The sequence below is a fragment of the Rhinatrema bivittatum genome, chromosome 3 (assembly GCF_901001135.1).
Source record: "Rhinatrema bivittatum chromosome 3, aRhiBiv1.1, whole genome shotgun sequence".
NCBI classification, from domain to species: domain Eukaryota; kingdom Metazoa; phylum Chordata; class Amphibia; order Gymnophiona; family Rhinatrematidae; genus Rhinatrema; species Rhinatrema bivittatum.
This window is the reverse complement of record NC_042617.1, coordinates 307,104,544-307,117,684: the sequence shown is the minus strand read 5'-3', so window position 1 is coordinate 307,117,684 and position 13,141 is coordinate 307,104,544. Positions and strand designations below refer to the sequence as shown.

At 42.9% G+C, this 13,141-nt stretch overlaps 1 protein-coding gene across 5 annotated transcripts in view; it reads right to left on the bottom strand.

Moving 5' to 3' along the window:
- The window catches only part of LOC115087676 (gametocyte-specific factor 1-like), a 160,248-nt gene that overhangs the window by 111,596 nt on the left and 35,511 nt on the right, over positions 1 to 13,141 (bottom strand). For all 5 annotated transcript variants that reach the window (XM_029595135.1, XM_029595139.1, XM_029595138.1 and 2 more), the window contains one exon: positions 2,592 to 2,692. In XM_029595135.1, the coding sequence (XP_029450995.1) occupies positions 2,592 to 2,692 (101 nt within the window). The remainder of the gene's footprint in view (positions 1 to 2,591; positions 2,693 to 13,141) is intronic.

Sequence of the window (13,141 nt, the reverse complement as noted above, 5' to 3'; positions counted from 1 at the left end):
TTAGGGAGCACTCTAGTTTTAAATGTGCTACATGCTAACTTCATAAATCGGAGAAAGTTCTTTTTCACTCCACGCACAATTAAACTCTGGAATTTGTTGCCAGGGTATGTGGTTAGTGCAGTTACCTGCTATTAATCAAGTTGACTTAGAAAATAGCCAGCATCAGTGGCATGGGATAGACTTAGTTTTTGGGTACTTGCCAGGTTCTTATGGCCTAGATTGGCCTCTGTTGGAGACAGAATGCTGGGCTTGGCAGACCCTTGGTCTGACCCAGTATGGCATGTTCTTATGTTATGTTCAAAGCAGCAGCTGTTCCTGCCAAAGCACAATTCTCAGCAACAGTAGGGTGAGCTACGTAGGCTTCAAGATACAGAAGAACGACCAGGATTTGACACTCCTGCCAGCAGAATGGAAGGTCCAGAAACTGCCAAGACTGTAGCTCCTCCGGTTGAACCCTCTACAGAAAATGACTGCCTCCATTGCAGGAGGGGCAGGCAGTAGAACTCAATTGTGCTAGCTCCTGCAGCCCCACCAATGGTGTCCCATTCCAACATGCTTTAAGCTGAGGCCAAAAGAAAAAAAAAATTCACTGGACCCAAAGCAAGAAACAAATGCACACTAGGAGCCCCTGCCTTCCAAGCAGTCTTGATACTTCCCTCCTGACTGCAACAAGTTTACCCTCTCATCAGCCCTGTTTCTGGAAGGGAACAAAAGTAAACAAAAAAAAAAAAGCTTCACCCATCGTGATTTTTTTTTCTTCATTTTTTTAAACTTTAACAGGCCCAATACAACAAAAAGGAGGAGGGATGGGGGACACAAACGCAGGCTCAGAGGATCCTGGAGTCGGCCCTCTAACCCCCTAGGCTCAATCAAGACCTAGAAGGAAAACCCAGACGCCTGGCCTGCAGAATACTCAATTAGTGAATTTTTAGGAGATGTCCTAAAAACTCTGTAGACAATGCAAAACTGTCCTAGGAGCAGAACTGCCAAGGTACTACACCAGGTAGGTTGGACATAAGCTTAAGAGCCAGAATTCTGCTGCACTAATCCAGACCTTTATCATCTGCTGGAGACTGAATACTGGCTTTTGCCAGTCTCCATCACAGTAAGTACCTGGGATGATGTCACAGAAAAAGATGTGTTGTCTGTTTTCATCTGCTAGAAGGAGTAAACCCACATATCTGGACTGATATAGTAGGATAATGAAATTTCCTACTTCCAGGTTTTGTCAAGTTATTTGGTTTCTAGAACATGTGCAGCCAGAATCCCTGGATTTGCAGAAGTAGCCAAGCAATCAAGCTCACCAAGTGGATTAAGCTGCTGACTGACAGAATCAGCAGTTAGAGTGGTATGAAAATAAGAATGCCTTGCTGTTAGTCTTCATGACTTCCAGGCCATGCTGCATTTCACCATACTATACTGTCCCCCTTACCTACCTACAGTCTGCTTAAACCAATGAAACGTCAGCTCGCCCACTCACATACTGGCAATAATCTCCGGTGATTATCACACGGGAACTAAAATCCCCACCCCTTTCCACTTAAGTCCACACTATCTCCATGGTAGATTAGATTTTCTCAATGTGGTGACCTCTGTAATTATCTAAGACAATATAAATAAATCTGACAAGAATGCCAGAGGAAATGTTATGCCCCCACCTCTGATCTGAAGCAACTCTGGCAGCATGTTGCTCCAAGTATCCAGAATAGAACTTCCTGTAACAACTTCCTTTTATAGGTCCCCTAGTTGGGACTTCCTGTGGTGATGGCTGATGACATCACATCCTCCATGAGTATATAAGGAAGTCTTCTGCAACCAGCCAGTGTGGCAGCAACAGGTCCCCTGGCATCCTTGTGTCCCAGTGCGTGGTGCTGTGTTTTGTGTTTTGCTTGTGCCTTGTCTGTTCCGGTCTTGGTTCCTTGTCTCCTTGGTTGCCTTCTCATTATATTGTTCCTCGGCCACCCTGTCCAGGATTCCTATCCCTGCCTGAGCCCTGCCTTCCTTGTCTCATTAGTTCTAGTTGTTTAGTCTGTCATGTTTATCTTAAGTCTGATTCTCTGGATTATGACCTTTGTCTGCCTGCCCTGCCCTCTGGTTTGGTATCTGTTCTGTTGTCTGCTGCCTGCCATGACCCTTGCTTGGATTAGACACTCGTTCTGGCAGCCAGCAGGACCCACCTAAGTCCTGACGGCTGCCAGAATCCAAGGACCCAATCTGCAAGGGAGGCAGCTGGTATAGGCGAAGCTCCAGTTGGTCCCACCTATGGGCTTCTCCACCAGCTTCCGGTGTGGGCCTAGAAGGTTCACTTGTTAGGCTGCATCAACCACACCACAGTCACAAAAGTCCACTTTCTCCATTGGGATTAGAGGAAAGAAACAATTCAATACTTCAGAGAAAGATTTCCCAGGGACAGACTGCTTTAAACCCTTGAACACAGTATCAATGCTGATATCTGAGACCAGAAAATGGGTCACTGTTACAGCTTTTATGCATGCTTTGCTGCTTTACCACTGAGATGGCCTTACCTAATCTCAATGAGTGCCTCAGAAAGGAGTGTTATTTCATTAACATGCTCTGACACAGGAGCTTACCTTTCTGCACTTCACAAGATGGTATGGAAACCTGCAAGCTCGGATCTGGTGATTCGTGTCATATGGGCACTGAATTAGGGCCTCTGGATCCAGAGCGTCAACTGATACAGAAAATGGAGGAAACGAATTATCCAGAATGCGCATGCAAGAGACACATTTTGCTTTTAGCAATACTTAAATATGTATTTATGAATTTTAATCAAGCACATAGAAACAAAAGTTAACATAAATATATAAAAGGTGATATCTTTTATTGGACATTTACATTTACTGACTAGCTTTTGAGAACTAACAAGCTTCTTCAGGTCAGAATTCAAATATGGCTGCCATGAGTGAATCATAAAAAGCATTCCAGTGATAAAGGGGAAGGGGTAGAGGGTTTGATGGGTGATCAGAAGTTTAATTTTATGGCACATAAGGCAATAAGAAACCTAGATCTCTGATGATTTTGACTTAAAAATCTTGTTTTTATTATTTTAAAATTTCCCTTTGAATATCCCGATTATAATTTCATTAATGCAGTGATTTGGTTTCAAAAAATGCTCCCCCATGGAAGTGCCTGCTTACTCTTCCCTGTGATGTTTTACCTTGCACCTGCATGAACTGACTCTTGCCTTTAATACAGTGGTTTCCAACCCTGTCCTGGGGATCCCCCAGCCAATCAGGTTTTCAGGATATCCACAATGAATATGCATGAGAGAAAATTTGCATGTACTACCTCCATAACGTGCACATTTTCTCTCATGCATATTCATTGTGGATATCCTGAAAACCTGACTGGCTGGGGGTATCCCCAGGACAGGGTTGGGAACTACTGCTTTAATATTTGGCCCATTTCACTAATGTAGCATGCTTCTTCATTTTGTGCACTAAACAATATACACTTTTTTAGAGGAGCATGAATAGCATCCTCTTATAGAGGGATTATTCAGCAGATTATCATGGATTCAGTAAAATGGTTGAGGTGTTGCTGCTCGTTTCTTGTCCTCTTAGATTCCTTTTTAAGGCCCCATCTGAGGGCTGCCAGAGGATGACAACTACAACACTCCTTAGTAAATTAGATCCAGGTTTCTACCAAAAGCATATAATTCATTACTAGGTGAATTATAAAGCAAAATAAAAGCTATGAAGTTTTGGGGACACTGGGTAACCTTAAGTGTAAAAATCACTAGGAAGTTATTTTATAAATATAATGAATAGCTACCTATCTGTATATCCATCCAAACACATTAGAAAGCCAGTTTGCTTACCATAAACAAGGTTCTCCACAGATAGCAGGATGAATTAGCCATGACATGTGGGTGATGTCATTTAATGGCAAAGAACAGACCTCTCTCCAAGCGCAGTATAGTGTTTGCCCTACAAATCAAGCATAGGGGTTCCTCCTGCACATGTTGCATCATAAGCCCTTCAGCTGACTACAGAACTTAGCTTGAGCAAGGTAGTCAGCTCTCCAGGGAGGCAGGTGGGTATTAAATATCACTAATTCATCAGTCACTATTCCATCAGTCAAAACAGCCAGACTCACACAAGTAAGAGAAAGAGCTCTATCCTTGGCAGGACCTATACTTTGGAACTCCATGCCAACTGAGTTGAGACTACAAAGCAACAACAAAACCTTCAGAAAAAAATCTAAAAACCTGGCTTTTTAAACTAGCGTTCCAAAAAGAGAAAGGAGAATAGTACTCATGGGAAAGTAGGTACAAACAAACAATTGAGCAACAAACACATAACCAAAAGCATTGTGTGTATTTTTAATCAGACCAAGTTTCATTTTTTTAACGCTCAGCTGAAGGATGAAAGTACAATGTTAAAGGTAATCTAGTAACCTAAACTGTAAAAATGTGAATCGGAAAGGACTCATTACACCTACCAATTTTTCATTTACAAACTATGTTACCGACCCTAAATGGCACCTATGTAACTTAAGATACGTTAGCCTCATTTTATGTGCCTGAATGTAAACCGTTGTAACGGTCCCCACCAAACGACAGTATAGAAAAATGTTAAATAAATTCATCCTATCTATGGAACACCCCCCTTTTACGATAAGCAAACTCACTCACTTTCCCCATCGACTCCACCACCTCAACCAGTTCTGGTCACATCTCAAAAAAGATAGCAGAATTAGAAAAGGTATGGAGAGGGGAGAACAAAATGATAAATGGGATGGAACAAGTCCCCTGTGAGGAAAAGCTAAATAGGTTATAAGACTCCAAACTTGGAGAAGGGACAGCTGAGGGGAGATATGATAGAGGTCTATAAAATAATGAATGGAGTAGAACAAGTACACATTAATCGGTTTACTCTTTCAAAAAGTACAAAGACTCAGGGACACACAATGAAGTTACTAGGTGATACACTTAAAACTATTTATTCAACGCCAAATTAAACTCTGGAATTTGTTGCCAGAGGATGTGATAAATGCTATTAGAGTCGCTGCATTTAAAAAAAAGGTTTGGATAAGTTCCTGGATGAAAAGTCCATAACTATTATTAATGTGGAGCTGCAGAAATCCAGGTTTCTACCTGGATCTTGCCATGTACTTGTGACCTGGATTGGCCACTGATGGAAACAGGATACTGGGTTTGATGGACTTTTGGTCTGATCCATTATGGTAAATCTTATGTTCTTATGACAAGTAGGCTGAATTAGCCATGACATGGGGGCAGTCCCAAGCTGAGGATTGCACTGTAGAGCACTTACTGAATAAGCAACTCAACCAATTGGGGGAATGTATTGAGAGCTGGATGAGGCAGGAGTACTATACCTGTCTGGGTCACGCTTGAACAATGAGGATCATTTCAGTTTGATCCAGTATCAACTTCTAAATTGTTCTGGCTACTAATGGCAGTGCTGGAAATGCATACAGTAGTAGACTTGCATCCAGATAGAACAGAAAAGTGTCTGGAGCTAATTGGAAATCACTTGGCAGAATGGAGGAAAATGCCTCTATTTTCCAATTGCTTCCTAAGTGAGCAAATTTATTGATGGTTAACCCCCCTGGGTGGTCGTCCGCCCTGATCCAACACCCTCTCATGGTGTTAGAAGATCTGACCAAGACAATCCTCCAGTATGCTGGATATTCCTGGAAGGTATGTCACTTGAAATTAGGCTCCATGATTCAGAGCCCATGCTCAAATCAGCTGGGCTTTGGTTCCACCTTGTTTGTTCACAAGGAACATTGCTACCAGACTGTCGCTTTGAATTAGAATCCTTTTCCCTTGCAGATGTACAAGTGCCCGTACACCATAACAAATCACTTGGCGCTCTAACAGGTTGATCTGATACAGGTACTTCTGCATTGACCATGTTCCCTATGACTGGTAGCAGCCCATATGCACTACCCACTCTTTAGTGGAAGCATCTGTCACTAGACTTACTTGATGTGATAGAATTCGCAGAGGAGATCAAACGCTGAGAGCACTTTGTTCCAACCACTGGAGTGACATATTCATCCTCGATGTCACCTTGATAGGATGTTACAGAGGCTGACCAAGTTGATTCCACTGCAACTAAAGATAGCATTGGACAGACCTCATAAGAAGACAGGAGAAATTGCACCACATGAATTGTGGCTACCATGCAACCCAAGCTCATCAGCATTGAAAGGGCAGTCTAATTGTTCCAGTCCAGCATGTCTTCCACTAGTTTTCAAAGACATACTGTCCTGTCCTCCAGAAGGAATGCCCTTTCCTTGACTGAATCCATTCAGGCTCTGATGAACTGGATCCTCTGAGCTGGGACTAGCTTTGATTTGGGAATTTGACGACTAATTCCACAGACTGCAGTAGTTGCACTGTGACTCACAGAATCCAGGACTCTGGTCTTGGAAGAACCTGTCATTAACCAGTTGTCAAAGAAAGGAAAGAATGAAATTCCTCAACGATGAAGATGTGCCACAAACATTTCATGAAAACTCTTGGAGCTGCTGATATGCAAAAGGTTAGAACCTTATATTGGTAGTATTAACCCTCCACCGTGAATCTGAGGTATTTAAGAACATAAAAAATGCCATGCTGGGTCAGACAAAGATCCATCGAGACCAGCATTCCAACTCTGACATTCGTCAGTCCAGGTCACAGTTATCCATCAGATTCCCAGGGATAAGCTCTGCTACATGCTAACTTCATGGAGTGCCCCCCTAGGCCTTCTATTATCAAAGAGTAAAGAAGCAATTCACATTTACCTGTGCCAGGTCTCTCATGATTTTAAAGATCTCTAACATATCCCCCTCAGCCTTCTCTTCTGCAAGCTGAACAGCCCTAACCTCTTTAGTCTTTCCTCATAGGGGAGCAGTTCTATCCTCTATCATTTTAGTCGCCCTTCTCTGTACTTTCTCCATCACAACTATATCTTTGAGATGTGGCGACCAGAATTGTACACAGTATTCAAGGTGCTGTCTCACCATGGAGCGATAGAGGCATGATGACATTTTCCGTTTTATTCACCATTCCCTTCCTAATAATTTCTAACATTGTTTGCTTTTTTTTTTTTTTTTTTTGACTGCCGCAGCACACTGAGCCGACGATTTCAATGTAGTATCCACTATGACGCTTAGACTCTTTCCTGGGTGGTAGCTCCTAATATGGAACCTAACATCATATAACTACAGTGTGGGTTATTTTTCCCTATATGCATCACCTTGCTCTTGTCCACATTAAATTTCATCTGCCATGTGGATGCCCAATTTTCCAGTGTCACAAGGTCCTCCTGCAATTATCAATCTGCTTGTGATTAAACTACTCTAAATAATTTATCATCTGCAAATTTGATTACCTTACTCATTGTATTCCTTTTCAGATCATTTAAAGATATTAAAAAGCATGGGTCCTAGTACACATCCTTGAGGCACTCCACTGTATACCCTTTTCCACTGAGAAAATTGTCCATTTATTCCTACTCTCTGTTTCCAGTCTTTTAACCAATTTGCAATCCACAAAAGGACATCGCCACCTATCCCATGACTTTTTAGCTTTCTTAGAAGCCTCTCATTAGGAACTTTGTCAAAGCCTTCTGAAAATCCAAATACACTACATCTACCGATTCACCTTTATCTACATGTTTATTAACGCCTTCAAAAAAGTGAAGATTTGTGAGGCAAGACTTGCCTTGGGTAAAGCCATGCTGACTTTGTTCCATTAAACCATGTCTTTCTATAAGTTCTATGATTTTGATATTTAGAACACTTTCCATTATTTTTCCTGGCACTGAAGTCAAGCTAACTGATCTGTAGTTTCCCAGATCACCCCTGGAGCCCTTTTTAAATATCGGGGTTACATTAGTCACCCTCCAGTCTTCAGGTACAATGGATGATTTTAATGATAGGTTACAAGTTTAAACCAATAGATCAGTATTTCATTTTTTAGTTCCTTCACAACCCGGGGTGTATATCATACGGTCCAGGTGATTTACTACTCTTCAGTTTGTTAATCAGGCCTACATCTTCTAGGTTCATTGTGTTTTGGTTCAGTTCATCTGAATCATTAACCATGGAAACCTTCTCCGGAACGGTTATCTCCCTAACATCCTCTTCAGCAAACACTGAAGCAAAGAAATTGTTTAATCTTTCCATGATGGCCTTATCTTCTCTAAGTGTCCCTTTAACCCCTCGATCATCTACTGGTCCAACTGACTCCCTCGCAGGCTGCTTCGGATAGATTTAAAACATTTTTAACTGAGTTTTTGCATCTACAGCCAAACTTCTTTTTAAATTCTCTCTTAGTCCGTCTTATCAGTGTCTTACATTTAAACTTGCCAACGCTTATGCTATATCTTATTTTATGTTGGATCCTTCTTCCAATTTTTGAATGAAGATCTTTTGGCTAAAATAGCCTCTTTCATCTCATCTTTTAACCATGCTGGTAATTGTTTTGCCTTCCTTCTACCTTTCTTAATATGGGGAATACATCTGGACTGTGCTTCAAGGATGTTTGGGGTTTTTTTTTAAACAATGTCCACACCTCTTGCACACTTTTTACCTTTGTAATTGCTCCTTTCAGTTTTTTTTCTATTTTTCTCATTTTATCAAAAAAATTCCCTTTCGAAGGTTTAGCGCTAGATTGCTGTCCTCCCCTTCCAGTCATTAATTCAAATTTGATCATATTATGATCAATATTGCTAAGTGGCCCTGTCACCAAACCCCATGAGACACTGAGAATTAGATCTAAAATTGCTCCCTCTCTCGTCGGTTCCTTAACCAATTGCTTCATAAGACTATCATTTATTCCATCCAGGAACTTTCTCTCTAGCATGGCCTGATGTTACATTTACCCAGTCAATATTGGGGTAATTGAAATCTCCCATTATTACTGCAATACCAATTTGGTTAGCTTCCCTAATTTCTCTTAGCATTTCACTGTCCTTCTCACCATCTTGGCCAGGTGGACAGTAATAGACTCCTATCACTATACTCTTTCCCAACACACTAGGGATTTCTACCCATAAAGATTCGATTGTGCATTTAGTCTCATGCAGGATCTTTATCCTGTTGACTCTATGCCATTCCAAACAAAGCACCACCCCACCTCCCAGATGCTCCTCTGTCATTGCAATATAATTTGTACCCCAGTACAGCACTGTCCCATTGGTTATCCTCCTTTCACCATGTCTTTGAGATGCCAATTAAATCTGTCATCATTCACGGCTCTTCATTCTAATTCGCCCATCTACTTCTTAGACTTCTGGCATTAGCATACAAACATTTCAAAGTTTGTTTTTTGTTTGTATTTTCATTCTGCTTTTTAATTGATAGGGATAAATTTTAATTTTTTAGCTCAGGTGAGTTTTTAGTTACAGGCACTTGGACTACTTTTCTTATTATTGGATCCTCACTGTTGGGATGCCCTAATTCTAATGCATCATTAGTATCCTTTGAACATACCTCCCTCCAAACCATGCACTGCTGAGTGACTGTTGGCTTTCCTTTTTGTTCTAGTTTAAAAGCTGCTCTATCTCCTTTTTAAAGGATAGCGCCAGAAGCCTGGTTCCACCCTGGTTAAGGTCGAACCCATCCCTTCAGAAAAAAGTTCCCTCTTCCTCAAAAGGTTCCCCAGTTTCTTATAAAACTGAATCCCTCTTCCTTGCACCATCGTCTCATCCAGTCATTGAGATTCCGGAGCTCTGCCTGCCTTTGGGGACACCTGCACGTGGAACATTCAGCATTTCAGAGAATGCTACCCTCGAAGTTCTGGATTTCAGCTTTCTCCCTAAGAGCCTAAATTTGGTTTCCAGAACCTCCCTCCCACATTTTTCTATGTCGTTGGTCCCCACATGTACCACGACATCTGGCTCCTCCCCAGCACTGTCTAAAATCCTATCTAGGTGAAGCATGAGGTCCGGCACCTTCGCACCAGATAGGCATGTTACCAGGCGATCCTCACGCCCACCAGCCATCCAGTTGTTTACATTCCTAATAGAATCACCAACTATGACAACTGACCTAACCCTTCCCTCCTGGGCAGTAGCCCTGGGAGACACATTCTTGGTGTGACAGGACAATGCACCACCTGGAGAGCAGATCATTACTACAGGATCCTTTCCTGCTGCACCAGGTTGATGCTCTCCGGTCATGACACCTTCTTCCTCCAAGGGAGCACCAGGGCTGCCAGTCTGAAGTTGGGACTTGGCTATTATGTCCCTGAAGGTCTCATCTATATATCTGTCTGCCTCAGCTCCTCTAGGTCTGCCACTCTAGCCTACAGAGGGGGCCATGATCTCCCTAACCTTATACCTGAAAAAATTCATCTTCTAAACATGATATTTCTGCCAGTTTGTCATGAATCTCTTTTCATTGGCCACTGGCCCTCAGCCATTCTTTTGGGCGCTTTTAGCAGCAGCTGAACCTCTAGCCACTGAGTCAAAAGTCTCATAAGACAAGCAAATTAGGTATTGATAACATTCTTCCGCATCATAGAATGCTTGACAGGCTCCTGCTCTTCTTTCAGGGAATCCATAAATGGTCTCATCCTGTTAATCCAATCATGTAGGTAATTGCATCATATAAAGCTCAAGCTTGGCTATTCAGGTGATAAGTGTTGCATTCTAGAAGAACTTCTTGCCAAATGAATTGAAGGGCGTTGGATCCTTCCCGGAGGAGAGCTGGAATAAGTCTGTTTTCTTCACTTTTTTGAAAGCAGATGCCACCAATATCGACTGATGGAGGAGTTGCACCACTCTGGATTCTGAATATTGTTATCCCCTGTATTTAAGATCCAGTTTATTCAACTGGTGAACAAGAAGTTGGACTCTCCATATTCTGATTTGTAGGTCATGAGGAATTTTGTGGACCAGTAAGGCAGCTGGCTCAGAAGGGGTTTTTTTAAACATTGAAAATGTCTAACACCTTTGAGCGAGGGTCTTTATCCTTCATTACATGCACATTAATGACTTTTCCCAGCTTATCCAGGAACTCTGAATATGAAAGGTCCTCCAGTGGATCTGAAAGAGGGTCAGAAAGTTTACCAGTCAGTCCCTCTTCAGAATTCGACAAGGCAATATGCTCACCCAGGATCCTACCGAGATGGGGACCTTACGAGGTCCAATAGATGTGGTCTCTTCCTCCAATGGCCTTTACATATCTTCCAATGTCAGTAATGGAGCTGAACTCAGATAACCCCGAGAATAGGCAGTTGTTACATTGAAGCAGGCATAGATGGGACTTCCATTTGAGGGATGGAACCTGTGACTTGGGACATGATAGGTCAAAAGATCATGTGCTTATCAGTGGCTGTCAAGGATGAAAAGAATGCTTTAACAATTCTATCATCCGGTCTCCTGAGTGTTGCCTCTGTAGTGGCGTCTGTGAATTCCCTGTTGTGACACACCGTGTGCAGACATGGTAAACACTCGAACACAAAGGAGCCCCAAGTCCTGCATTTCTCTCCGACAGGCTTTGGTACATGTCACGCTATACAATGCACACAAGGCTCACACAACAAGCCGGAACAGTGGATCCCAGGAAAAAGGATATTTTATGAGCTAGGTTATGAAAATAATGCCAAAAGAAAGGAAAATTGGTCCTTACCTAATTTCCATTCCTGTAGTACCACGGATCAGTCCAGACAGCTGGGTTTTGCCTCCCTTCCAGCAGATGGAGACAGAGAAAAACTTCAAGAGCATCCTCTCTTAACCCGGTGTGCCACCTGCTGCTCCTCAGTATTTGTTCATACCAAAGCAGATTTTAAAGAATAACCATTTTTAACTGAACTCCATCCTCCCCCCCCCCCCCCCCCGCCCGAACAAGCAGAGGATGAAGAATAAAACTTTGACAACATGAAAACAAAGGTCTTAAAAAAAGAAACCCCTATATATTTCTTCAGAAAAAAGGCACAAATCAAAGGTACAGTACAGAGCAAGCGGGCTCTCCACCCAATGGAGGAAACTCCCAATGGGAGGGCATCTGGAATTATCCGTGGTACTACAGGAACGAAAATTAGCAGGTAAGGGCCAATTTTCCTTTCCCTGTACGTACCCGGATCAGTCCAGACAGCTGAGATGTACCTATGCTATTCTAATTAGGGTGGGACAGAGAGCCCCCTCAAATGACACTAGCCCTGAAAATAGTGGGGTCAGAGTCCTGGACATCCAGTTTGTAGTGTCTGGCAAGGTTTGTAAAGACCGCCCTACAGATTTCCTGCGGGGAAACCAGCTGACACTCAGCCCATAAAGCTGCCTGTGCTCGGGTAGAATGCGCCTTCAAGGGGAGGAAGTGACGTCATCGAGCTGCATGGCCGCTTGAAAAGTGAGCTCCTCCACTAGCCCCATTAAAAGCGATATTTCTGGGGACAGACCGCCTGTTACTTCGCTACAAATTGCTCGATATATCCGCTAACAGTCAAGAAATGGCAACTAAAAGGAAATCGGTGGATTTCCAGAGCTTTTCCTACAAGAAAGCGGAGGAGCGAGGCCGCGATACTGCCGACCAGACCGCGGACATGCTTGCTAAAGATGGCGACTCCGATTCAGAAGACTCTCTCCCTAAATCAGACGACACTACGCCGACCCGAGCTGAGTTTCGAGAATGGTTTGGGATCCTCCGCAAAGATTTAAAAACCTATAAAAAAGAGGTACAAACCATGCTCGGTGAATTTCAAGACGAGATGGCTACTTTGGGCCGCAGGGTAGATGATATTGACAATCGGGTGAACGCGCAGGCCGAAACTTCTAAACACCTCCAAGAAACCTGCTCTGACCTCCAGGACGACGCTATCGCCATAAAAACTAAACTAGCGGATTTAGAGAACCGCTCACGGAGGGGGAACCTCCGGTTTTGCGGGTTTGCTGAAACCGCAGAAAATGGCGACTGCCAAACGCTTATACAACGTTTCTGTACCTTCTTGCTACAGAATGAAGGTGACACATCAGCAATCTCAGCCCCCGATATTAAATTGGATAGGGCTCATAGGGCTCTGCGGGCACCCAGCTCTAATCAGGCTCGAGACATAATCGTATGTTTCCACGATTTCACACTAAAAGAAAAAATAGCTACGCAAGCCCGAAAACAACAACGATGGAGTTGGGAGAATCAGGACATCTCGATCTACGCGGAC